Genomic DNA, 27,620 nt, shown 5'->3' on the forward strand with positions numbered 1-27,620 from the left:
AAATAAATTTGTGAAAAATTGGTTACTGGGTTTAGGTAGAGAAAAATCGGAAAATTTTCTCAAAAACATTATTAAATAATAAATGGTATAAATTAATATTGTATAACTGTATAATAAATTTACTAGTAGGTAGTAATGTTATTGCTTATTTTGCATAAAAATGTCTGCCTTAAAACAGGTTGTACCTAGTTAGGCAGACTAGACATGATCCAGAGAAATCTATTACCTAAGTTTGTGTGTAGTAAAGAAATCGTTATTTTTCTTAATAAACCATGATTATTATTACTAGAAATTTATTAATATATACATACAGGTGGTGCTACATATATTTTCTGGAGATAAACTGAATTCATCAGCATCACTCTTTCCACACCCAGTGGTGCAAAGTGCACTGCGTTGTCAAATCAAATGCAGCGTGTCTCAAGTCCCAATCACCCGACCCGTTACAGGAAGATAAGATAACAGTCCAGGGACAATGAAACATTTCAGTGGGTAACCACTTTTAAAAACAAATATTTCGTGTCAACCTTTCCGGAAATCGAAGCGGGACCTCGAGAACATAAACAAAGAGTTTCCCCCACTCACAACACTAGATTAAAAACTAAAGGTTCTCCGGTCATTCCCCGAATTATTTCGGAGAGCGAACGTTGAAATGCGTTATTCCAAGGTTGTTCAATGATTTCCCACAAACCACCATCAATACGAAAGATCTTCAATGAGGAACTTCAGCCCTACGGGAAATTGGATACAAAAAATGTTTTCTTGCGCGCAGTAAAAAATAGAGTATCAAATCGTGCGGCAAAGCTCCTTGAAAATGTACGAAAAAAATAATAAAAAACTATTTTCATACAAACGCACTACTTTGATTGACGCCACTGGTTCATATGAACTAACCAATGATGTGACAGCTGTGAAGGATATCCGGTTAGCTTACCGTAAACGAACCAATGGTAAGAACTAACAGTGAACAACCTCTGACGTCACACGCGGAGTTATTTCAGAAATACAAAACTTTAAAAAATCATAGCGCTGATAATACAATATGTAAAAAAATCAAAATTGGCTTAGTTTAAAAGTTTATTAACAAATAAAAAAAGACACTGAACTTCTTCATTGAAAAAAAATAACTGAAGAAATATCTTCTTAATACTCTATAGTGTCTGTTAAACGATAATAATAATATGTATGTACTTAATATAAATAAAATAATGTAAAAATAAACCGGACTCGAAAAAATGGATCCCACCAAAAAGTCTTTAGACTTAATGGGTAACAAATTTATTGTAATTTTTTTTTTTAATGTATAAAATAAACGATGTTCTGCGGCACTGAAACTGAAAAAAACGGTGAACACGCCAGTCACCGTACAGTGAGATGGATTTATCTCCACTCGATTTTCTTATTCAGAATTTTTAGCTGAGAGCAGTCATCGAGTCGATAAACTGAATAACAAAATGTCGATTGAAGAGGTGAAGATATTTTGGTAAAAATAACCAATGATTCGTTTTTTTTTAAAAAACATTTCATTCATGTTTTGCAAAAGATGAAGAAATAAAAACACAATATCGAAAAGGGTAGCTGAAGATCGATACATTTCTTACGGGGCATGAGTCCTTACAGCAAGGCGAAGTTGCAAACAATAATATATATATATATATATTTAAATATAGATTCTAGTTTAGGAAAAGCAAGAAATTAGCTCAAATAGGTAATTATTATTCAGCTATAAAAAATAAATATTTTAAAATGGGGAAACTCTGTTCGAAGTCGATAAGCTCCAAATTATAGTATATCCTAAATTCGGAGCAGATTTGAAGAGATGATGCACGCGCATGCCCATCACGAAACCAGTTTTGTATTGATAACATGAGAAATTGAGAATCATTCTCTATTATTGCGTACGGCTCGGAACCTGCCGAGGCGGGATTAGTGCGCAGAGGCGGATCACTCCGCGCAATAATGTGCGGCCAAACGGCAGCCGGGGATTCGCTCCCGAGCCGACTATCGCCAGCCAGATCTGGTGCGGGTGATGACCGAAACAATGGAAATGGCGAGGTGATGCAAGGGAAGTGTTCGCATTGAGAAATGATAATAAATATTGACGGGGTCTACGTTCATGCCGCGCGGGAGGAATGCGGGTACTTTTTTTACTTATATATTTATTTTTTATTTATTTATTCATTCAAACGTACTCAAGAACATTCTTAAATGATAAATAGTATTAATTAAATACAGTATGAGTGTATAATAAATTAACTAGTAGGTAGTAATGTTACTGTTTATTTTTGCATAAAAATGTCTGCCTTAAAACAGGTTGTACCTAGGCTGTTGTTAGGCAGACTAGACATAATTCAGAGAAATCTTATACCTAAGTATATATGTAGTAGATAAAGCAATTGTATTTTTTTGATAATAAACCATGATTATTATTTTTATTATTATTATTATTCAAAATTCTACTCGATTGAATATTAAAGAACTTACAAAGGCTTTTTAGGCTGTGCGTCAAGCCATAATAATTAACAATAAAACATAATTATTTTTTAAATAAACCGTATTTTTTTCACTTTTTAACAACTTCTGACTCCATGTTTAAATCATTTAAGTCGGTTGGATTCAATAAAATACAGACGCTTTCGTGGATACATCCATGAGAGAAAAGATACCATATTCAGAATCTAGTCATTTATGAAATAGCATAGAAAGTCATAGCAAAAGCAAGCATATATTTATTTTTAGATTATTTGTTTCCACTGCCTTCGTCTCTCGTTTTTTGTGATAAATTTATTGTTGTTTTTCGGCCGCTCGATACTATTAAAATAATCCTACTAATTATAACTTATTTGTGTATAATAATATAGCTGCATACTTCAGATATTTGCAGAAATCTATCGGGGAGTTTCTACCCCGCCAGTACCTCGTACCGCGCACGTCACGAACGCGGACCGCGTCTATAACTGCGGGCTTTGTTCTCTCGACATATTTTACGATAGTATTTTATTTCATAAAAATTCGCAACACATACACCGATAATCTCATAACTAATAAGTACCCACTTTCAATGATGAAATATAGTGTAATGACGAAAGTTAATCAATCTTATTTTACAATGAAGTCAAAGTGATTTCAGATCGCTAAGCATGATGTAAAACCGGACTAAATTAAAACATGTTTTTAGACAAATAAAAAATATTAAAAGGTTTATTTTAATTTACAAATTATACGACTTGAACGGAGAACAATAATGGATAATGGCGGCGCAAGAGGATTGTTTACAAATTGACGAAAGCATAATATGCATATTTTTCAAAAAATAATTTAAAGTAAGACTATTGCAGCGAATAATTATAAAACGATATAAATTCGGTAAACATATTTGGACAGACAAATTACAATAAATTATAATGACAATGTATTGCGTATCGCCTGTTGCTTGCTGCTTGTCGCTTGTCGCTTATTGCCATCACCTACCGCAGGCGGACACCGTAATGATCTTCAAGCAGTGAGGAAGTCGAAATAAATTGAGACCAGAGAAAAGTCAATACATAACAAATACATAATACGATATTCGATATCGACTTAAGGGGATAGGCGGAAGGTGAGAATTTAGACGAATAGGTTATTGAAAATTGTCTTTCTGCCACTCTCGGGCGCACTCGGGCGGCTTCTGCGGTGTAGTGGTCAAGATGCTCGACTTACAAACGGAAGGTTCCGGGTTCGATTCCCCGAGAGAACACAAAAATTCAATGTGATTTTCTCGAGCCCGGGTGTTCTGCGCTGTAATTCACCGCTGTAATTGGGCCTCCGTCTGTTGCGGTGCAAAAAAGGATACTAGGATACTCTCGCAGATGCCTCCCCGATACAGGGCGAAAAAGACAACACGACGAACTGATTTTGGCTAACTGAAGTCGACAAAATCTACATTACGCTGTCACATTTTCCGCATCTCAAATCGTATACAAACATTCTACAATCGTTCCAACTTATCGAGCAGTTCAGAATTAGCATCTGGGTAACGGACAAGAGGTGGGAGAAGTAAGCTCTGGACGAATGTTTGCTGAACGTCGATTGGCAAGAAATTCTGCAATCTTTAAGTGAGTGTAAACTAACTTAACTTAGACTTCTATATTCCGTTCTGTGAAATGTTTTTCATGTCTATCGTGATATGTTAACTCTATATATTATATGTACAGAACACCTTTATTGTTTGTTTTTTTAACGACGAAACTAATCGATGAACTTATGTCTCCTTAATGCCGCGCGAACGAAGCCGCGGGTAAAAGTTAGTATGTAAATAAATAAATAATCATAATAATAAAATAATAACTTTCGGTATAAACTCTCACATAGTCGCCTATCGAATGGCGAATCGGAGCGCGGACTCTCGTCTTAATAAAATAAAATTCGATAATAAGAATTGAGCAACGCGTCGATTTCCGGAGGTGCGGCTGGCGAAACAGCGCAGCGCCATTCCGAGAATTTCCCAAAAGCTAATTGCTCCGAGTGTGTAGCTAATTATTATACTCGATAATCTAATCGATTGTATTCTGGCAGCAAGAGCACCTAAGTGGGCCAGAATTACAAGGCGTAATTCGTACCGAGCCCATTCCGATATTCTCGACAATGAGAAACCGGCGAAGAGTGAACGCTTTATCGCGAAGTGGAAATTTATATATTGCAAATCAGTTATTGCACATTTCGATAATGGTTTTTTACCAACCGATGATTTATTTTAAATTATCTTTAACAAACGCGGGAAATCACGAAGCTCGTCAGAAATATATTAATAGTTTTCTTTATGGCCAAAAATTCACCTAATTCTATTAATATCGACATTTTTTCTGTCGAAATTCCATTCCGCACAATTTATTGAGAGAATATGCGGCAAAGAGTGATTTGACGAATAGATATTTAAATCCCCGAATGCTGCGCGAAAGACGACCGCACGCCGGACTGATTATGCGTATTCTTAGTGGCGGGAGTCAGTGCAATGCGAGTTCGTGACGCCACTGCGACCTGTGAAGATCTATTGTGACGGGTCCCCGTGCATAGTTCTCACCCTCCAAGCCCGGGTCTATAGAGAGCCAGGCTACTGTGCGGAAGGCGAGAGTTTACATTTTGCTAAATCTCCCCCTCCGAGCCCAGATCCGTAAAGTATCGGGCTATTGGGTAAGGGGGCGAGCTCTTTAACATCCTCAGGTTTAACCAGTGGTCCCCCGGGGATGAGGCTCCTTTTATGACGCAAAGCATCACGTTCACATATAATGAATGTAGGTTTTTCCTCATCTGCACTGCAGAACCTACATTTAGAAGTTTCGGAAAGGTTCATTCTAGCTAGGTGTTAGTTCAATCTGCAGTGCCCTGGGCGGGCTCTAGAGCCCTCCATCACTAGTGATAGCCCTCGCTTGATTTCGGCTGAGCTTTATCAGGTCAACAGCAATACTTTGCGAGTATCCTTTTATCAGTTCCGTCGCATGGTGCTGACCGGGTACTTTTTGACAGAGCATTACCCTCTACTTCCTGGCCCGCGACGTAAGCTCATCGCGAGGAGCACATTTGGGCAGCCCACAGTGGGGTTCGGGGCCTATCGAGGCTGTCTCAGCTCCCAGCCTTGCCAGTTCATCAGCTGCCTCGTCACCGTCGATGTTTGAGTGTCCAGGTACCAAAATCAATGTCACGCTGTTACACTCACCGACACAACTAAGCGCCCGTAGGCACTCCGAGGTCAATTTAGAACTGATCTCGACAGAGTTCAGTGCCTGATTATGCCAATGCAGAGATATGCCAAACTAAAATCGACAAAATCGAGGTTTCGTATTCCCCTTTTCTCCGCACCCAAAAACTGAACCGATTTTAAAAGAATGATAAAGGGTATCAGAAAGAAAGGTTCTGTGTCGGCCCGTTTTGCTTTCTTCAAAAATAGTCACATTTGTATACCGTTCATCCGAAGACGGCAAATAAAACGAGGCGCTTTAAGTATTTTCGTATGGTCCTAGCTCTTATAAAAGACAATTTCCAAAAAAAAAAACAATCGACAGGAACACGCCGATGGTGGATATTTATATTGTGTTTAAAAAGTATATTTTTATTTATTTAATTTAACAATACGCCCAAGGGGCATTTACAAAAAATATACAGGTAAGTACAAACATAGTAAGTAATAATTTAAAAATTAAACAACCCTTTTTTGTATAAATGTAGAAACAATAAAAAGCATACTGCTATGCAAAATAAAAAGTGAAACTTTACATAGCAATAAAGGAAAAAAATATGGATATAAGAAAAGTGATTGAATTAAAAAGCAAATTGTAAAGAATTTAAACAAAAGAAAATAAAAATATATACATATATACGTATAAAAAAAATGGTATTAACAAATTAATGTTAAAACAAATAATAAAAATTAGTTTACAGTAAGTATATATACGATAATAATATAATATCTGGTACACAAAAATATTTGATTTATTAATTTCAGAAAAAGATAGGATGATAATAATAATACAAATCAAAAACAGAGAAAAAATTGTATGAAAAAGAAAGTTTCATTACGACATTAATAATTAGTTTTAAACAGTGCATTTAAGAATGTTTTAAAATTGATAATTGTATTGTATCGCTCTAGAGCTATAATCCAGAGAGAAATACATTTGTATAAAGAAAAGTCAGAGAGCGCATCCTCTTGACAAAGCATTGAATATTATCTGTGTTGACTGATTTGCAGATTGATATTATTACAATCGAAGCGCTCAAGTCAGTTGTGATATTTTCTGTAAAGGGGTAATTAAAGGCTTCCAATAAGAGTGCGTCGAGTGGTAATAGCGTGAGTAAGCGAGTGTGAAAACTATCGGTTGTAAAGAATACTTTCAGACTCGAGTGAAGCAGAAAGAACGAACGGTACGTGAACAATAAACCCTGACGAACAATCATAATTACTGAGACAAGTCACGCATGCTAGTGCACTTTATATTTCTGGTCAAGCGAATGGGAGCATGCGATAAACAAATTTAACTAATTTATTGACAACATTAACATCCATATTTTCAAACATATTTTAGATTATAATCCCAATAAATATTTATATATATTTTTAAAAAAAATATTTCAACACAGAGAGAAAGCATTTTTGAGAAGAGGATATGGAAGTCTAGGCATTTACAGGGCTTATGACCTGTCATTGGCTGGTTTATGTGGCCACTTTACACCCTGTGTAACATTCACCATTCTGCCCATGTTTGAACATCCACATTTCCTCAAATCTTCCATCTGTTGACTTTTGTGAAGTAAAAGAGCTGAAACCTTTATCACGCGGGTGAGATTCATCCGGCTGAACCGAATCACCTACTAGGCAACGCCTGAAAACAATTTTCCAATTTTTATACTTCTTCTTTTACCAGGTAGTTGATTCAACGATGTTTGAGTCTGCAAGCATTTGGACATACTATGAATACCTCCCTAGGGAGGAAATCCAGCCAGTCTGCAAGCATTTGGACATACTCAAACATTGTTAAAATTAATTAATTGAAACGACATTTTTGGATTTTACTGTACAGAAACAGAAGCATACTGTCCATTTTAAAGAGATGGCGAGCTCAGCATCGTAAAATTGTCTCAGATTGGTTTTTGAATGGGATGAAAGTATGACTAAATGTGAGATCAATGTAAAATAATATATTCCGAATCAGGCAGAATAATTTGTGTATCCGGGAAGTACGTTTACTAGGGGTGGAAAGAAGAGAAAGATATTGAAAGGAGGGCGAGTGCGGGGAACCTCTCCGTAAGCGTAGTCTCCCATCTCGAGGCCAATCATCCACGCTACTTTTCTTAGCGAACGATGTTGCGCCGACTCGATATGATTTATCCGGCCTACATAGAAGGGAGACCAGACCACGGAGGCATATTCTGAAAGAGGACGAACAAGTGAGCGATATAGTGTTTCAACTGTGAACATACTAGTAAAGTCACAGATATCCCGCTAACAAAACCTAGGAGTTTTAGTGACTTGTTCATCATTGTATCAACGGGTTCATTAAAGGTAAGTTTACAGTCCATGAAAACTCCGAGGTCCTTAATAGACTTGACTACATCTAAATTAATATCTTCTATTTTGTAATCAAAGGAGATGGGATTTTTCGCTCTATAAAAATACATAAAAAATGTTTACATATTTATATCCTCTGTGGGTAACTCCACGTATAAACTAAAATTTGCAAGTAATGCACTGGAGCCTGCCGGCAAAGGAACACCCAATCTAAACAGGATGTGCAAATGTGCATATTGTGCATGTTTATATTTTCTGTTATTTTTTTTCATAAAAAGGGCGTCCATTGTAGTTTACTTATAATTTTCGTCAGATCAACTACGTTACAATTATTTCTAAATAAGACTAATCGTGTTAATTGCGTGCGTGTGTATGTGAGTATTACGGATAATATGGAACCGAGTGGTGAGTGTTAGTCCGCGACATATCCGCATGTGTCGAGTGCGGAACAGAGAGGTCATTACGGCCCACGTAACGCAACGTGAACTGATAATTATGCGCGCGGTGCGTTACCCGAGTGGATTATATTAGTAAGGGAAGTTCACTGCCGCAGTGGGCTATCGACACTATCGACACTATCGACAGTCGATTGGACGGACAACTCGTTTATACTCGTTTATGGCGGCCTCCGTGGTGTAGTGGTCGAGACGCTTGACTCACGCACGGAAGGTTCCGGGTTCGATTCCCGGTGAGAACACAAAAATTATAATGTGATTTTTCTCAAGCCTGGGTGTTCTGTGATGTAATTCACCACTGTAATTGGGCCTCCTGGCCTGTTGTGGTGCAAGATAAAAATAAATAATATGATAAAATTAGAATATTTACATGAAATGTGGCATTGCACGTTTGATTGCATTCAAGAATTATAACAACATTAATCATCAATAAGGAATGTTTTTATGTTTTGTTTATTTCCTTTTTTTAATTTCAATAAAAAAAAATACCATACGATCTTTTACAGAATACTTTATTTTCTCTTTCTTATGTTACACAAAAATATAACTATTTATAATAGGAGCAAAAATTCAGTAACATTTTCTTGTATACCCACGAACAGGCCATGCCTTTGTGGGATTTTTTGTTTATTATTTTTACTATTAATAAGCATTTCATTGCTATGTTATTATCCTTTATTTTTTGAATACTCTGTTTTACCTCTTATGTATATTGTAAAAAAAATAAACAAAAAAGTAAATAAAAAATTTAAAAATATGTAACAAACGACGATAACAATGTCTGAGTATGTCCAAATCCTTGCAGACTGGCTGGATTTTCTCCGTACAGAAGTATTCATATCTTAATCTGTTGCAACAGAGAGGAAAAACATTTTTGGGAAGGGAATATGGAAGTCTAAGCATTTACAGGGCTTATGACCTTTCATTGGCTGGTTTAAGTGGCCACTTTACGCACTGTGTATCATTCACCATTCTGCCTGTGTTTGAACGTCCACATTTCCTCAAATCTTCCATCTGTTAACTTTTGTGAAGTAAAAGAGCTGATAAGAGCATATATTAAGATAAACCAGATAAACATTATATCCTTTTTATTGTTCTTACCTGTTTTTAGGGTAAATTTGTATTGAAATTCACCCGACCTTAACCCTATTTGTCAATCTAGGATACAAAAATTGGACTGCACCTCCGAGATAAAGATGATAGAAGCTGTTATTAAGATTTGGCTTCGAGATGACAGAATAAAAGAAAATTGCCGAAGATTAATTTATTCTATGCCAAAATGTGTTCAGGCTGTTATAAAAGCAAAAAGAGGACATAAATCCTATTAAATAAAAAATATTTTATGATTGTATGTCAGCTGTAACTCAAAATATTAATAAAAAACGTATTTTATGATTACAAGGAAATTTATTCTATTAACTCGCACAATTTCGTAAATAAGTTACCTTAGCAATAAAGATCCTATAAAAAAACAATTATTTTTGTGTCTTTAATTTTAAAATTAAGATTCCCAATTCGCCCTCCCTTCAAATAGTAATATCAATAACACCTTTATCGGCACATAATGGACTAACTAGACTACCACTAATCTTCGTCAATATTTGTTGCGGATGTTGTAACGTCGCAAATAATATGAAATAATTCATTATAAAACCAATGAAATTACGAATGCATTACTCAATATTTCTGCATTTCGTTTACTTTCGTTTATTAGCTAAACTATATTAAACACAACCGAACAATTCGCGAATGTGTAAATCTTAGAACGTATATTATTGCGAAAGTTGGAATTATAATAATGGTAATATTTGTACTAAATTCCTCAAATGCACTGCGCGGCGTCGGGCGGGAGACCAGATAGTCGTCGGCCGCACTGACAATAACGATGTACCAACGGATAGAGATTGACTCGCCGAGGACGCGTCATGAGGGAATCAGACCAGGAAATCAGATTCGAGAGGAGATGAACACATTTCCTCGGCTCTGAAAAACACTTAAATATTGCGAAAACATATCTTTATAAAAACACGTATTGTTATTACGAAATTTACATAATTTCATTATTATCTACGCGGCTTTGTGGGCTCCGTTACATACTTTTCGCGACAAAAGAGCGAAGCTTTCTTATCAAAACACTACACCGGAGGTCCTTTTAACACGATTTCAAAATAATACGGTGCAAAAATGATATTTGATCATTGATTTGACACCGCGTACTGAGCACTAACTTTGTGGTTATTCATTATAATAAAATAAATGTAAAACAACATTATTTTTGCCATTTACATATTACAACAGAGATTAAGAACATTTAAGAGAAGGTAATATAGAAGTCTAGGCATCTACAGGGCTTACGACCTGTCAATGGTTGATTTAAGTGGCCACTTTACACACTGTGTAGCATTCACCATTCTGCCTATATTTAAAAATCTATATTCCTTAATAAAATATTGTTGATACATCCACCTGGTCCATGAAGAAGTATAGAAATTGAAAAAATAGCATTTTCAGGCGTCGCCTAGTATGTAGGTGAAATACCCGCATAAATAATGTATTGTCCCATTTGTATCAACCGCCTTTGGTAAAAAGCAATACAATGTAATTGCTCCAAAAATATTTAATGATTTATTGCCAAATATAAAAGACTCAAAATATAAAACAAATTTTAAAATAAAAATAACTGCACATATAAATAGTGTAGCGAGAGATTTTTTTGAAAAATATATGTAAATCAATAAACGTAGTACTTTATATAATTGGTACACATATTATTTATATGTTTATGTATTTCATTGCTTTATATTTGTTTTATTATATATTATACTATATTATTTATGTTTAAGTAACATGTATTCTTGGCACATATATACTTTATATTTGTATAATAATGATTTTTAATTTCTTACATTTGATTAGCTAGGCATTTATAATTAAGTAGTTTTAGTTTTTCTTTATTATGCTATTGTTTTATTAGTATAGGACTACTTACGCTTTAAAGATAGCAAATCTCCATCTTAGTAAGGCTGTGCCATGTTAGATGGAGACTATCATAAACAGAGAACACTCCGTTTTCATTTTACATTAATTGGTTTTATATAGATTCTCTGTTTTATTAAGTATGTATATTATTTTTTTGCAGTAAATTTATAAATAATAAATAATAATAATAAATAAAAGTTTCAGCTCTTTCACTTCACAAACATCAACAGGCGAAAGAATTGAAGGAATAAAGATGTTCAAATATGGGCAGGATGGTGAATGTAACACAGTGTGTAAAGTGGCCACTTAAACCAGACATTATTATTATTATTATTATGGATAACTTATACAGCGCCATTTTCGTAATATAATAACTCAAGGGCGCTTTACAAAATGATTATATAAAGATATAAATTCATTGACAGGTCATAAGCCCTGTAGATACCTAGACTTCTATATTACCTTCTCTTGAACGTTCTTCATCTCTGTTGTAATATTTTAATATAAACAGCTCCCCAGGGAGTTAATTCCAGTCCTTGTCTACAAAAATTTGGAAAAACTCATAATATTGTTGTTTTACCACTTTTTTTTTCTACCGACAGGTTTCAAACCGACACACGCTACAATAATTCTGAATTCGCGAACCATCTGATGGAAAATAATCATAATTTCAAAAAAGACACTAGCGTAAAAATTCTCAGTGCAGAAAATAAAATATTAAAATTAGACAACCTTGAAAATCTTAGAAATTAAAAAAGCTATTCATAATAAGAAATAAATAAAAAAATAACTAAATTAACAATATTTTCTTTAGTCAACTCTTTTCTTGTTTTAAAGATCGTACCTATCTCACTTCACACTTTCCATCTTTCGAAGAACAACATGACAAAAAGAATTGACTTATTCGCTTCTTATTGCCCGGGGTTCGCGATGTGGACGCTGACGAATAGGATCAGTCAGAAGTGTCGCCGGTGGAATGCAACTGGGCGTTCGCGGCATTTTATAGAATCTCACCTTCCAGCGAGATATTACTCACTGCGACTCTGTCGCGCAGTTCGAACACCGAAAAAAATACACACAAATCTAATTACTTTTTTCTTTTGTAGAGGGTCGGGGTTAACTAAAAAAAAATACATATTTAATTAGTTTATAAACACATACCAGGCGCGTGCGGTGACTTTTATCAGTAGGGATGATGACAATCTTGCTTTTAGTATGTATGATAGTAGAAATGGGTAGATATCTACAAAATGTTTACTTTTGATCAGTAACGTATTTGTAAATTTACGCTGTTATAAAATTGACATTTGAATAAATCCTGAGCATGTGATGACAAAATAATTTGTTTGTCTGAGCAGTTTTACTCAACTTTTGAATTAAATTGAAATTAATGTTGCGTAGAATCTCTTTCGTTAAGTACGCTTGAGGTATTATATTACGAAATGGTGCTATATAAGTTTACAATTATGGACAGACTAAATCATGATCTTAATAGTGTATCACTGTGGCTAAAAATAAATTAATTAAAATTGAATGTTAACAAAACTAAATATATGAATATAGGAAACAAAAGAATAGAAATTACACCATCAATTGTAATAGAAAATGAAAAACTGAAGTCACTGAAATTAAATATTTAGGTGTAATGTTGGATTCAAAACTTACATTTCACCAAAACGCTAAGATGGTAATAAATAAGATTGCAAAAAAAATATCAATTTTGGGAGGGATCAGAAGATTTATTGATAAGGACTCTTGCAAAACTATTTACAAAGCAATTATTGAACCACACGTTAACTACTGTAGTAGCATTTTATTTTTATCAAACAAAGAAAACATAGATAAACTAACTGTATTACAAAATAAAGCCTTTAGAATCATTTTGAAAAAAAAACAGATATACGAGGGTAAAGTCGATGGTAAATGAAATGAAATTATTAACATATAAACAAAGAATATTTTACAATACAATGATATTTGTTCATAAAATTATAAACTCTAATAAAAAAACAGAATTTTGGAAAAAAATTGATCGGAACCAGCATGAACACGATCACAATACTAGAGAAAAGAACAAAATTAGACTTCCATTTAGGAAAAAGGCAAAGTCACAAAATTCAATTTTATTTAAAGCAATTAAAAAGTATTACGAAATGGAAAAAAATATTTATGAAGAAAAAAACATATCAAAATTTAAAATAATGGTCAAGACATATGTGATAAACAATTTATAAATTAAATATATTTTCAATGTTATTATTAGAACACACATAACAATATGTATGATATGTGTGCCCTACTTTAAGATTTAAATAAATAAATAAAAATAAGTTTTCCATTATGATAATAATCAATAGTTGATTGTCTGTAAATATATGGAGCACAGGAGCAGGCGCGGCTAGTGGCGAAGCTGTAAACATTAGGACGATACCTAAAACTCGAGATGTTCTGAAATTGTGGCCAAATTTTAATAATACGCAATTAAAAAAAATATGCTATACGTTATTAGAGTCGTTTTTTCTTTGCATCGCACAAGTTGAATGCTCTTATCTCTACGAGTCTCGCGGAGCAATACGGCAACGATATGAACCTAATGCGCGTGCGCGGAAAATTCTAACATTTATAATTGGATTGGACTCAAAATGAAGAGTAGCATCCAGATTCCAGCGTATATTAAGGGTAGAAAATCAAAAATAATAAAAATATTATTTTTTTAAAATTATACGTGCGAGTATGTACATAATACAAGAAGAATGAGAGTGCAAATGTTAAAAAAATACAAAAATTCAAAAGTTTTTAAAATTAACAAAATATATGTCCTAATAAACGATAAACGAAGTTAATACAACATCCCTGAAAATAGGCTTGAAAATGAATGCTTCAAAAACTAAAGTAATGAGTGATGCAAACCAATCATGTAACATCTTAGTAAATTGACAAATCATTGAAAAGGTTGACAGTTATATATACCTAGGACACGAAATAAGGCTCGGGAAAGATAATCAAGAGGTCGAAATAGAAAGAAGGCGATGTTTAGCATGGGTCGCCTTTGGTAAGCTCTCATATATCCTCAAATCTCCGAAGTATTTACATTATTTAAAAGAAGAAACTTTATGATGCTTGTGTTCTCCCTGTACTGACATATGGCTGTGAAACTTTTGTGTTCACGAAAAAAAATTTACACAAATTATCAGTGACACAGAGAGCCATGGAAAGGAGAATGCTGGGTATTTCGTTGAGAGACAGAAAAACCAATACATGGATTAGAGCGAGAATAAAGATTACCGATGTGGTCCATAGGGCTGCCAACCAGAAATGGAGCTGGGCTGGTCATATAGCCAGAATCACAGACTCTAGATGGACCAAAAAAGTCCTGGAATAGCGACCCAGAACGGGTAGAAGTGTCGGCAGGCCTCAGACAAGGTGGTCTGATGACATAAGACGAGTAGCGGGAAGTGGTTGAATGCGGTTGGCTCAGAATAGGGAAATATGGAGACTAAAGGGGGAGGCCTATGTTCAACATTGGACAAGAGACGGCTGATGATGATGATGATGATGATGTCCTAATACAGGCTAAAAAGTATGAAAGGCATATTAAAATTATATATACATAATACAAGCTAAAAAAGTATGAAAAAGCAAAAAAAGAATTTAAAGGTACTTAAAAATACATACACAAGCAAAAAACGGTAAAATATTCAAAAGTATATGTTCGAAATGCTATTATAATAATTCTTAATGGTTTTATATATATAATTTATTTAAAATACTGAAAAAAATGCAACACAGGATGTTAAGTACTGAATTTACATTTTCTAAACTGGCAACTCTTATAAGACTGAAGTGCTCCATATAAGAAACAATCGGAAGAACTTTGAAAGGGGGTAACAATTTCCATACAGTCCACTAAACTCTTATTCCCTCTGTTAACAGTGTACAATACCTGAAAGGCATTGAGCTGACCATACACAGGAACTTATGGATGTCCATGATCTACTATTTGAAAGATAATAAAAAATAAAGATGGTAACTTTAGATTTTGATTCAGAACAATTCTCGAAGAATTACAGATACCACTGGATCTAAGTACCCAACAATAAATTAAGACGATTTCAAGCTGTTACGTAATTAGATAGAGCAAGTTTAGTTTAGAAAAGTAGGTAAAGTAGAGTAGGCGCCCAGATCCAGTTGCGATTCGCAAGTTGTTATATCACTCCGGTAATGCCTAGCGAGCAGCACTAGAATCGTTCGTCTTTAGAATCGTACTCGAATGCGACTTCCGTAATTCGACGAGTGACAGTATTCTTGAACCACTCGGCATCCATCCGTTGGAAGTCGGTTAAAAACCAGTCGACTTTATCTCGAGCGCCCCGGAGCACTCGACATTGATGACCGGATGCGACATCGTAACTTCAGTAGCTCAATCACAAATAACTATTGACGTGCTAATAAGCGACGTGATAACAATTTCTTACCATGATTGCTTATCGTATTCGCGATCACAATGGAACGTCCGTGAACACCTAACATTAAATGTCAAAATATTTATGCTTGGCGACGTATAATCCTGCTGCACAATCACATATTTTAATTTCACCGGTGTAAATATGGAAAATATTCCAAAACTGCCATTTATTATTTATCACGCTATTTACTGCATTTAGCCGGCGGTTGGCAAGCCAAATGTCAAGAAAAGCAGTCGCCATGGTAATTGTAATTTAATTTTCACTTTTTGTAATAGATCATCATCAGTGGCGCTACAGAACGTTGTGGGCCCTGGCCTCCTCCAGAATTTGTCTTCATTCATCCCTGCACTCCGCGGCTCTTCTCCAGTTCGTCAGGCCAATCGCTCTAAAGTCACTTTTCACATTATCCGGCCACCTTGATTTTGGTCTGCCTCTGCTTCGTCCGCCTTCCGGAGTGGTAAAAAGAATCTTTTTTGGGGTACGGTTATCATTCATTCTGTGCACATGGCCCAACCATTGTAATCTTCTTATTTCGATGAATTGTGCAATGTTGGGATCGCCGTACAGTCCCTCTAATTCGTGATTAAACCGTCTCCTCCACACTCCGTTTTGGTTGACAGCACCAAATATCTTCCTTAATATTTTTCTTTCGAAGACTAATACCATATTTTGTATTAGATACTCCTTACTATTTTGCAAATGCAATATATTGTATTATTTTTTTATAGTAAACGCCGATTTTTCGCCAATGAACTTTATTTATTTACGAGGAAAACAAAAAACAAACCGACACGGGCGTTGACTTAGAAACTACACACGCGTTGAATTATGACGTTTTAAGCATGTTTATTATTGTTCATTGTGATCGCTCAAATGCTTAGCAGATTTTTGAGAACGTCGATAGTTATTTGTTATTGAGCTACAGCTGTCAAACTTCTTTCGTGTAAAACGCTCGCCATTCGTGTTTAAATGACGAGCATTTTTATTGTATTTTAACTAAAAATTTACAACACTGATAAATGATATGATGTTGGTGTATCAGCGAATGCGCATCAATATAACTGTACTTATTTTCAATCGCTTATCAAATGAAGTTTTACAAGAAATATATTCAATAATTTTATCGCTCATCTGCCAAAATACGTATTTGTGAGATAGGTACCCATATCATATAAAATGCATTTAAAATCCATTAAATGAATATGAAATATTTTGTGTATCATATAGATATGTGTTGTGTCAAAAGAAAATTATATTTATAAATGTTTCAGTGTCTCAGCAAAACATTTTATATTGTTTTTTTTTCAATATTCTATAAATAGAATAAATATCTAAAGGACGGGACGTCAGGACGCGGGCGTTGTTATTTCGAAATTTCGATGGGGATTTTTAACATGACAAAACTTTAAAAAATCATAGCGATGATAATACGAGTAGCCTACATACTTTATTTTCATTTTGGTTTAGTTTGATAGTCTATTAGCAAATAAAAAAAACATCAGACAAAAAGTATGACGGAGAAGCTCTGAAACTGTATGGAACTGTGGCCGAAAAGCTCTGATACCGTATAAAATGTTGTGTCAGAAAAGCTCCGATACTGTATGGAATTGCGTCCAAAAAGATGATACTGGGTGTAATTGTATTTTAGAAGCTTATTTGAAAGCCATTATTCTGAACAAGGCCTGATTTTTTTGGCCTAGAAGAGTTGAAACAGCTTGTTTCAACTCTTCTCTTTTATTTATGTTATTACTTTTATGTTTCGTGGTGTGAATTTAGACACCGATCTGTTAGTTGTTATGGTTTCAGAATGCCCAATCAACATGTACGAAATACTCTATTGCTATAATTTATAATAACTGCACAATAAAGTCTAGCCAATATATTTTTATTTATGAACATACCGGCGGTTGATTACAGCAGTTAAATTTCTTTCACCCGTATTTTTTCTAAATAAAGTTTTTTATATTTTATTTAAAAAATAAATTTTAAACCCTAAATATCAAAATGTCGCAATTTACCTTGACCTCTGTTTCAACTTACCTCGGCACTAGGAGAGTTATAACGCAGGGAGTTTTTTCAGTTATGGCCGATTTTCTCATTGACCCCGATTATTTTTTCCAGTTATTTTGTTTGGATTATATAGTGTACTAGCGGACCCGACAGACGTTGTCCTGCCCGAATGTTGGCTTGCCTGCTATTAGTTTGGAAAAAGACTTTTAATTGATCAGTAGGTACCTAGGTACTTGTTTGTGATTGAATTCCAAAACTAAAAATTGTCAATATTCAAATATTGAATTTAAGTAGGTACCTAGGTACTTGTTTATGGTTGAATTCCAAAACATAAAATATTTTTTTTTTCAAATATGACATTCTTTTTGCAAACGTCAAACTCCGGTCTTCTCACCAACAAACGGGTGTACTTATGTAGGAATACGATTTTTTTAATGTATTGAATCAAATATTATTTTAGTATTACCAAAAGTCCAGTAAAAAGAAATAAATGGGTAGAAATTATAAGGAATTTAAGGAAAGAATTTGATTGTGATCCACAAAAACCAATGCTGTTTGTAAACATTCAAAAACAAACTTTTTTATACGCAAAAAAACAACATCTTTATTTTTTTTTTGTAAATACATTCTCCTCGAATGCAACCCTGGTAGATCGATGAATAAAACATTTATGCTCCGGACTTATTTTCGACATATTATATTGAAGATTTTAATATCTACGAACGCGCACAGAAAGATCTATATTTCTCTGAAAACAGCACATAAATCGGTTAAGCCGTTTAGGAGGAGTTCAGTGACATCACACGTACAGAGTAATTAAATATACAATACAATACAATACAAACCATCACTCCCTTTCCCCGTAAGGGTAGGCAGAGAGGATAGAACGCCACAACACTCTATCTTTGCAACAGATCTCGCTTCCTCTACATTCATACATCTTCTCATGCACGCGCGCCGATTATTCCGACTTTTGACAAGTCCATCTTTAAGTATTTGTTGGATTTGGTCATGCCATGTCTTTCTCGGTCTTCCTCTATTTCTGCATCCATCAACATTCGCATTGTAAATATTCTTAGCCGTTCTTTCGCTGTCCATTCGTTCTACATGTCTAAACCAGCGCGGAGCTCCTTTTTTGATTTTGTCGATAAAGCTTGACTCAGCCTTACATAATGTACGGATCTCGGCAACATTAAATATATAAAAATAAAATTAGCTACGTTAATATATAAAGTTCATTGAGGTGGGTCATTTTTAGGCTGAGATATACTAGGTAATGTAAAAAGTGTTTTAATCTTCCCCTATTGTAATATTTACAGCGTCACCACTACCTATCGGCGTTTGAAATTTATGAATAAATAAATAAATATTGGGAGTTTTCCGTGTTTTATTTGCACGGAATCACTAGCTTCCGAGAAGACGATCGATGGCCGCCGAGCAGTCTTAGTCCACTACCAAATATCTGAAAAGGTTGCCTATTATTGCTTAGGTTGGGTATGTGTGTGTACGAGACGGCGTACGGCGAACAACATAATATTGTTATAGGATAGTAATATATGCACACAGTATTCGGACGGTTGCATAATTCCCCGTAAACGAATAACGCGGGCGATACATATTTCCACTTTCTCCGCAGTTCTTGAATAATATTCCTACGGTTTGTGAAGATTTACAGCCGTGTGCACTCGTAATGTGTAACACAGAATGAGCTTGTACCGTTCGGCTTGCTATTTGTACATAGCGCACCGGCCATTTGTAACGAGCGACCGGCCATTTGTACTAAACGCTACTATTTATTATAATCGGCTGAAAGAGAAATCATAAACATATCTTTACGTGTTTTACACTTCGATGGCGGACAAGAATAAGCTACAATACGGAAATAGCACATACTACGAATACCGATAAAAAATCATTAGTTAGTAACAATTCATTAGTTAAGTATACTTTGAGAAAGAAGTTTGTTAAACTTTGAAACCGGTCGGTTAAAAGAATATATTTTTAAAAAAAGCGTTTTTTTTTCAAAAGAAATATGTGCGTTCTTACGCTTCACTTAAATATTTCATTTTGAGGGCAATTTTCAACGAAAATAGGAATCAAATTGGTTTGAGATTTTTGAGTTTCAGACACTGGCCACGGGACCACACCCGTTAAAAACAAAATTGTTTTATTTATTTTACTATGGATTTCTTTAATTTATTTCATTCATTACTCCCTTTCCGCAACTAATAGTGCATAGGGCACTGCATCGGTACACCAATCAAAGAGTATCTTGGTCTTTTTTTGTTACATGAAGGTAAGATGCTCAGTCTTACGCTTCAGGTACCAGTCCGGGAACTATGAAATATTCTAGTGTGAAAACACCCGTTTAAAAAAATATTTTATTTTACCAACCATGAAGGGAAACGAACCCGAGACCTCTTGCATGGTAGGCAAACGCGCTGACCATTGCATCACGAGGCTGTAATGGGTTTAAAAAAATTAGTTGTATTTTCAAAATCAATGTGGAGAAATGTTTTCACAAATAATTAAAAAATAATAATTATAAAAAAACACGTCCCTCGAAAATCGCGACATGTTTGGCATTGATAATTGTGACATCAAGATTCGTGACGATGTCCCATAAAAATTTTAACGGTTTTTAAACAATGTTCGAAATGAACATGAATCGTGACATATTAGGGGCGTGGCCGATGCAATGACCGTTTCCGCGGGAATTCGAAATTATAAATTGAAAAATTATTTTTATTCTACAAATAAGTAGTAAAAATATATTTTTTTTACTCGAGAGTATTTTATAGACCCTTATTACTTTAACATTATAAAGAAAATGTGGTTTTTCCCATTAGTATTATAACAATCAATAAACTATGACGGCACAGTAATTGCTAAAAAAAATATGTCAATCGAAGCTAAACCGACAGACTTGTGTATGAAAGTAATCATGGAACTGAGCGAGGAAGGATGCGAGCAGACTGAACACAGTCGAAATGCGATCTTACAGACTTAAGACGAATGTGTGGGAAACCAATGTATGGCAGTGTTACGTATGATGAAACCAGGCGAGAGATCAAATCGGGGACAGGTATAATTGATAAGATTATGAAAGCGCCACTCAAAAAGTTTGGTCGTGTGGAACGAATGGATGACGAAATAATGGAAAAACAGATGTATAAGTATATGGCGAGATTTTTTTTTATTTATTTTTTTATCAAAATGCAAAAAATGTCAAATACATCATTGTTTCCCGTGAGTTAGCAAACTTATTCTGGGACAGTTGCAATTAATAAAATCATCAGATATAAAGATTTATAGTTATTACATAATTAAAACAAAAATGGACAAATCTCGGAGACTGTTTTAAAAACAAATTATAATATGTTGTTAAACATTAGCTTACATAAGTCAAGGGTTATCGAGAAACACTTTTAGGAAACTATTTTTTAATGTAATATGATTATTATGGGTAGACTGATAAAAAATTGATTTAAAGTGAATAGGCAGAATGTTATTTTTATTTTATTTTATCGACATAAACGGCAAATCTGCCTTTTACAAAAATGTATAATACTAATATATTTGGCTTAATATATAGATTTTAATATAAATTTCCTTACATCCAAGATTGATTAAAAAAATTGAACCTAAAAATTATACAAGATTTATATTTAAAAAAATAACCTAAAAATTATACAGCACATTCAGTAGAAATTTTAAACAATTCAAGAATAAATTAATATAAAAATCAAAATTAAATAATAAAACATTCTACAGTAATACAACAAGAAAATCATAGGTACTGTTTCGTAGAGCTGGGCAAAGTGAACGAAAAACTGTATATATTATGAAATGCACGAATAAATAAATATAATTACAATTCACCATCTTTGAAAAAGCTCAAAAGGTGGGAATAACTATTGCCGAGTTCATGAAGTCTGTTTAATACGGCATTACAAGTATACACTGTCCGTGAGTTGTTTCTACAAAACGGTGGCACCTGTCTAGTCATTCTTCCAGGCACCATTATATTGAGTAGAAGCAATGTAAAGGAGAGACCTCAATTCGAATTTAGAGGCGTGTACAGGGGGTAAATGGATACAGTTATGAGATCGCGTACGAGAATGAATGGTGAAGACAGCAAGAAAGACGCAACATGATCAGATAAACAATAATTTTAAGTCTGGTCATGTCAAAAGCGGACACCACCGAAGGACACACATGACGAGATGTGTGAATGTATGTCATAATAGACATGTGTGACGATCCATCTTCTCTGCCCTCCCCTGCGGAGAAATAACGTGACGGTTTGTTTGTTTCATTGATATGGAAAATAAGAATATTTTTTTGCGTTTAATGCAAAGTAATGCTAGAAGAGAGAGGACTGAGATAAGAACAAATATGAGATATTCAGATAAAAGTAAAGCGTAAAATGAATGCAGGAAGAACGATATGATAATTATTCGACCCTGTACTCATGGTCTTAAGCACCTTAGGAAGTTGTATTTACTTCTATTCGCCAATTTTACTGAAACTAACGGATATAATTCGAAGGATCAATTTCACGGATTCTGCGCATCTACATAATCAGATTATGAGGATTGAATCAATTAAAACACTGCAAATTTATCTAATTTTGACTCATGTTGTGATTTCGGCAGAATTAATGACGGCCTTGGAAATTGCATTTTGCATCCGAATTGTATTTCCGCCGAATTATTCTCAACATTCCACAGAAGCAATTTTGCAACGTTGAAATCAAACGATTAGTCGTATTTTATAATCTTAGGTAGAAATTTGAATGAAATTTCATTAAGAAATTTATGAAAAGGGATATTATTATGGGTCATGGGGGATAGGGGATAGAGCAGATTGTCAACAGTTCCGGTAGAATATATCACATTTTTCACGTAGGTTCTAGCAGAATTATGTACTCGGCAATACTTTTAACCAGCGGTTCCTAAAAGGTGTTCCGCGGAACCCGATGGTCACAGGGGGTTCCGAGAGTTAGGGCGTATTATCGTAGAAAATAGGCGGTCGACGCCGCGACGCCGGCGCCGCCGCCGGTACTTTTATCGGTCGTTTGTATCAACTTACCGATGTGACGCTGGCTTTTCAGCTTACGCCTACACTAAGCGAGTTCGGAACTAGATTGGATGCCGCTCTAGATCTCCGTATTAAACTGTCGGAAATTAAATCTAAAGCGCTTTAGCGCTAAATGTTATTCAATATTTCTAAATAACCACTTACCGACTTTTCTATGTCTACCGGTTTCGAGACGTACCAGTCCTTTAGCGGGACACTAATTAAACCAACGCGCAAAACCTACTATACACCTGCACCATAGTTGTTGCACAAAAATATAAAACCAACACGGCACGCATTTAAATAAGCGCATGCGCTGATTAGGAAAAAACGTCGTACGTCTCGAAACCGGTAGACATAGAAAAGTCGGTAAGTGGTTAAATACAAATATTTAACAACATTTAGTAAAATTTTTGACCACAAAGTTAATGCTTTAAATATTTTTAGCGCTATTATAAGTACGAGTAGAACTATAAAAAATATTTCCTTCTTCGCATTAAATATGTGCGGTAAAGATTTTCAATTCCAAACATTATTGCTTTTCAATTCAATTTTTTCAATTTATTTATTTTAAATATAACATATACATTACAAAAATATATTCAATACGTACATATTATAAAAAAGGAAAAAAAATACACGAAAGAGACTCATGTCAAAGGAGTCGAAGAATCCTGCTCCGGAAAACCCCTTCGGATACATGGAACAGATCAATATCCAGAGCGATGTTGTTCAACATAGCGGTAGCTCTTCCAACAGGCATAACCATAGGCAGGTTGGTCCTGAATATCGGAATATGAAACAATCTATGCTGACGCTGTCTTAGGTAATTATCAGGAACATACAAACCAATGCTCATCATAATTTCAGAATTATCGATCATACCGCGCAACAATCGATAAAAATGTGTGGTCAAATACACATTCCTTCTAGTCTCTAAACTGTTGTAGCCAAGCATACCCTGGAGAAACTCGGTCGGGTAGAGCCAAGGATAATACCCGCACTCTCTCATGTAGAGATATCTCAGAAACTTCTTTTGGATTTTCTCTATCATAAGAGAGTACTTCAGTTCATGTGGCCCCCAAATCATCGAGCCACTCTCGAGTCTACTTCGCACCAAGGAGTTGTAAAGAGTTCTCAGTACGCGGGTATTTTCGAAAACCCTGGCAGTACGCAGAACAAATCCTAACATCTTCAATGCATCACCACTGATTGTCTCTATGTGTTCATGAAATGTCAGAGTGCTTACAAATCTAACGCCCAGATCCTTAACATTCGATGTTCGTATCAGATTCTGGTCATTCATTTTGTAGCGAAAAAAAAGAGTTTTTTGGGCCCTAGTGAAGGACGTGACCGAACACTTGGAAACATTAAACCCAAGTTTGTTTCGCCTTCCCCATTCAGATATATTAGATATATCCGCTTGGAGAAGACGAAAATCGTCAGAAGTGGTCACCTTTAAAAACAGTTTTAAGTCATCCGCAAACAACAGAAAACGCGAGTTCAAAATTACATTTTTAATATTATTAATGAAAATTGAGAACAACAATGGACCCAGGTTAGAGCCTTGCGGGACACCCGAGAAAGTATGGAAATACTCTGACGCGAATAGACCGTAGGAGACGTATTGGTTTCTGTTTTGGAGGTAGCTCGCCATTAATTTTAACATACCATCCGAGAAACCGATCTCATACAGCTTATTTAATAAGACATCATGGTCGACAGTATCAAAGGCCTTGGCGAAGTCATTATATGAACAGTCTACCTGATGTCCTGCATCCAGAGCTTCCGTGACGTAGTTTGTAAAAACCATTAGATTGGTTTCAACCGAGCGGCCTTTCCTGAACCCATGTTGTTCATCAATAATAAATGGCTCTACTCGGGAAGTGACGATTCTACATGTGATAATTTCAAATACCTTCGCTGGTGCAGAAAGAACAGCTACAGGTCTGTAATTTTCTACTGATGACTTAGATCCACTTTTATGTATAGGTGTTACTTTTGACGTCTTCCATGTTTCTGGGAAGACCCCCGTATTAAAAGAAAGATTATACAAAAAACAGAGGGGTTTTTTGATCAGTTCCACACAACCTTTTAGGAAGAATGTCGGAATAAAATCTGGTCCGAGAGAATTAGTATTACTTAATTTTTTGATAGTGTCGGCCACATCCTTCTCATTGATATTTTGAACATCAATAAACTGTGCACCGGTCTGTGAACATTGTTTAGCAATATTAACATCTAGAAGCGGAGGTTCATTGCTATATACTGTTTTAAAATGACCTGCAAACGCTTCAGCTATGTTTGCACCTCGAACCAATTTTTCACCCCATGTCATGGAGTCAACACTCCCACCATCCGCCTTTTGTGACCTTATATAGTCCCAAAAGGTATTAGGATCATGAAGAATGTTGCTTTCCATGCTGGAAATGAACTCCCGGTACGCCAATCGAATGCTACGTCTTACGACAGATCTGTAACACCCAAACATCTCATAATCACCGCGACAGCCAGAAGCTTTCCACTTTTTATGATAGAAATGCTTAGTCTGTATGTTTCTAACAATATCCCTAGAAAACCACTTCGGATATCGCCTCCCACCAGTAGCCTGAGATTTTCTAGGGAAGCAGGAATCAAATACACCTTCAACAATACAATAAAAATATTGTACCGCTTCATTTACATCTGATATTTTATACATCTCGCCCCAGTCGATACCGTCCATGAGAGAGTACAGTCGGTCAAAGTCGCCTTTATGAAAATTCCATCCTCTTTGACTAACCGTACCCTCCGCGGGAACTCTGGATCGACGGGGGCGATCTGCAATCAGATTGTAACAAAATTCAAGTGCGGGGTGATAATTATCTTCTCTTGTAAGAGGTGATAATGACCGAAATACACCAACAACTCTTCTACTGAATATTAAGTCCAGCGTTCTACCCCTAGAGTTCAAAATATAATTATACTGCGAAAGACCCAACACCGAGCACAAAAAAGTGAGGTTAGCCTCTATACTTTTTATGTTTTTTGCTGAATGCATGTTAAAGTCCCCCAATATAATGACACTTTTGTCCCGAAGTAGCTCTAAACTGGACAATACCCTGTCAAAGAACAGTTGATATATATTCGTCTCACTCGCCGGAGGGAAATATAATACACAAATGAACGTAATATCGAGATCGTATGTCAGTTTTACCCAGAGATCTTCATTGGACGTTTCTAAAACAGAAAAACGCTCGACTTGCAAGTTTTTTCTATTTCTCACAGCCAATAAACATCCCCCACCCTGCCTGTGGCCACCACGATCTCGCCTTACTACTGTAAAGTTATTATCAAATAATTCAGAGTCGAAAACGCCATCGTTCAACCAAGTTTCGGTTAATGTTATAACATCAAGGTCACAGGCCGAAACACTGTTATAAAAATCTTCGCGTTTCGTTTTCAACCCGCGAATATTCATGTAATAAAAATTCAGTTTATCATCTGTTGTACTATCGCGATCTAGTCACTTTACCGAGGGAAGTCGCGGCGCATCTCGCGGTTTTGCATCCCACTCTTTAATATACGACTTTCGCGGCCAATTTTCGCTTTGCAAAATTGCATCTACAGCATTTTTCGGAATTCCGATTTTAAATGACGAGTAGTCACCCCGCGATTTGATCTTTGTCACATGAAATGAGGCGGTACTCACCAATGAGGTTAAATAAGAGGACATATCGTCGCTCGTAGTGTCCTTATGGAACGGATAGAAGTGATAAAACTTATCCTCTTCCCTCCGCTTTCCCAAGGTACCCCGAACGACGACACGCCCTTTATTTTTAACAGTCTTCCAATCTTTGGAAGGAGACACTGATACACTGGGGAGAACTGCAGCCGCCGACTCCATTGTCGGGGGAACCATCACCGAAGTATCGCTGGGAACATTCCTCGAACTGGCGGCAGCTGCGGCATAATTGATAGTGATGGGCGTGCTGGGTGATCGGGGAGCTGATTGCGACGGAGGCTGCATATCTCCCTCAGAAGAAAAGTTTTCAGATGTATTTTTGGCCTCCACCGGTATAACCGCCTTCGACATCGCACGTGTCATCATCTTTGTTTTTGTTGACGAAGTCGAACATTACAAAATGCTAACAATAATATGCTTTCCTATGGAATAATAAGTTGGGGGAGCTTTTAACAACCACTTTAACCAGCTTTAAAACTATAAGAAATATAATTAGCCCGAAAGAACTTGTAAAAATACATTACGCAATAGCTCAACCAGTTTTGGAATATGGAATAATTGGATGAGGATGTGCAAATGACACACTGATCGAGCAAATAATAATTGCGCAAAAAGCTTTAATAAAAATATCTTAAGAATCCTAATCAGAACTAGCTCTCTCGGTATATTTGAAAATCTTAATGTAAAATCTATAAAACAACTTTATATAAAAGCTTCGTTACTTTACGCACGTAAACATTATTCTCTACCTTCCGTATAACCTTCGGTCAAAGAGGATTGGCCTACTACTCGGCAAAAGTGTGCAATCTACTTGCATTATCCATAGGGACAATTAGTAAGTTCTCACAATATAAAATTGCTAT

The 27,620-nt window shown here is 35.4% G+C and overlaps 1 protein-coding gene across 1 annotated transcript in view; it reads right to left on the reverse strand.

Moving 5' to 3' along the window:
• The window catches only part of LOC148272252 (uncharacterized), a 41,249-nt gene extending 14,141 nt beyond the window's left edge, over positions 1-27,108 (reverse strand). Inside the window, exons 1-2 of the mRNA XM_088240300.1 lie at positions 26,725-27,108; positions 25,816-25,853 (exon numbers count right to left, since the gene is read on the reverse strand). Coding sequence (XP_088096426.1) covers positions 25,816-25,853; positions 26,725-27,108 — 422 coding nt within the window. The remainder of the gene's footprint in view (positions 1-25,815; positions 25,854-26,724) is intronic.
• Between the last annotated feature and the right edge of the window lie 512 nt (positions 27,109-27,620).

Source organism: Micrasema longulum, unplaced genomic scaffold (genome assembly GCF_059751315.1).
Source record: "Micrasema longulum isolate JH-2025_06_02 unplaced genomic scaffold, ASM5975131v1 h1tg002418l, whole genome shotgun sequence".
In the NCBI taxonomy this organism is placed as follows: domain Eukaryota; kingdom Metazoa; phylum Arthropoda; class Insecta; order Trichoptera; family Brachycentridae; genus Micrasema; species Micrasema longulum.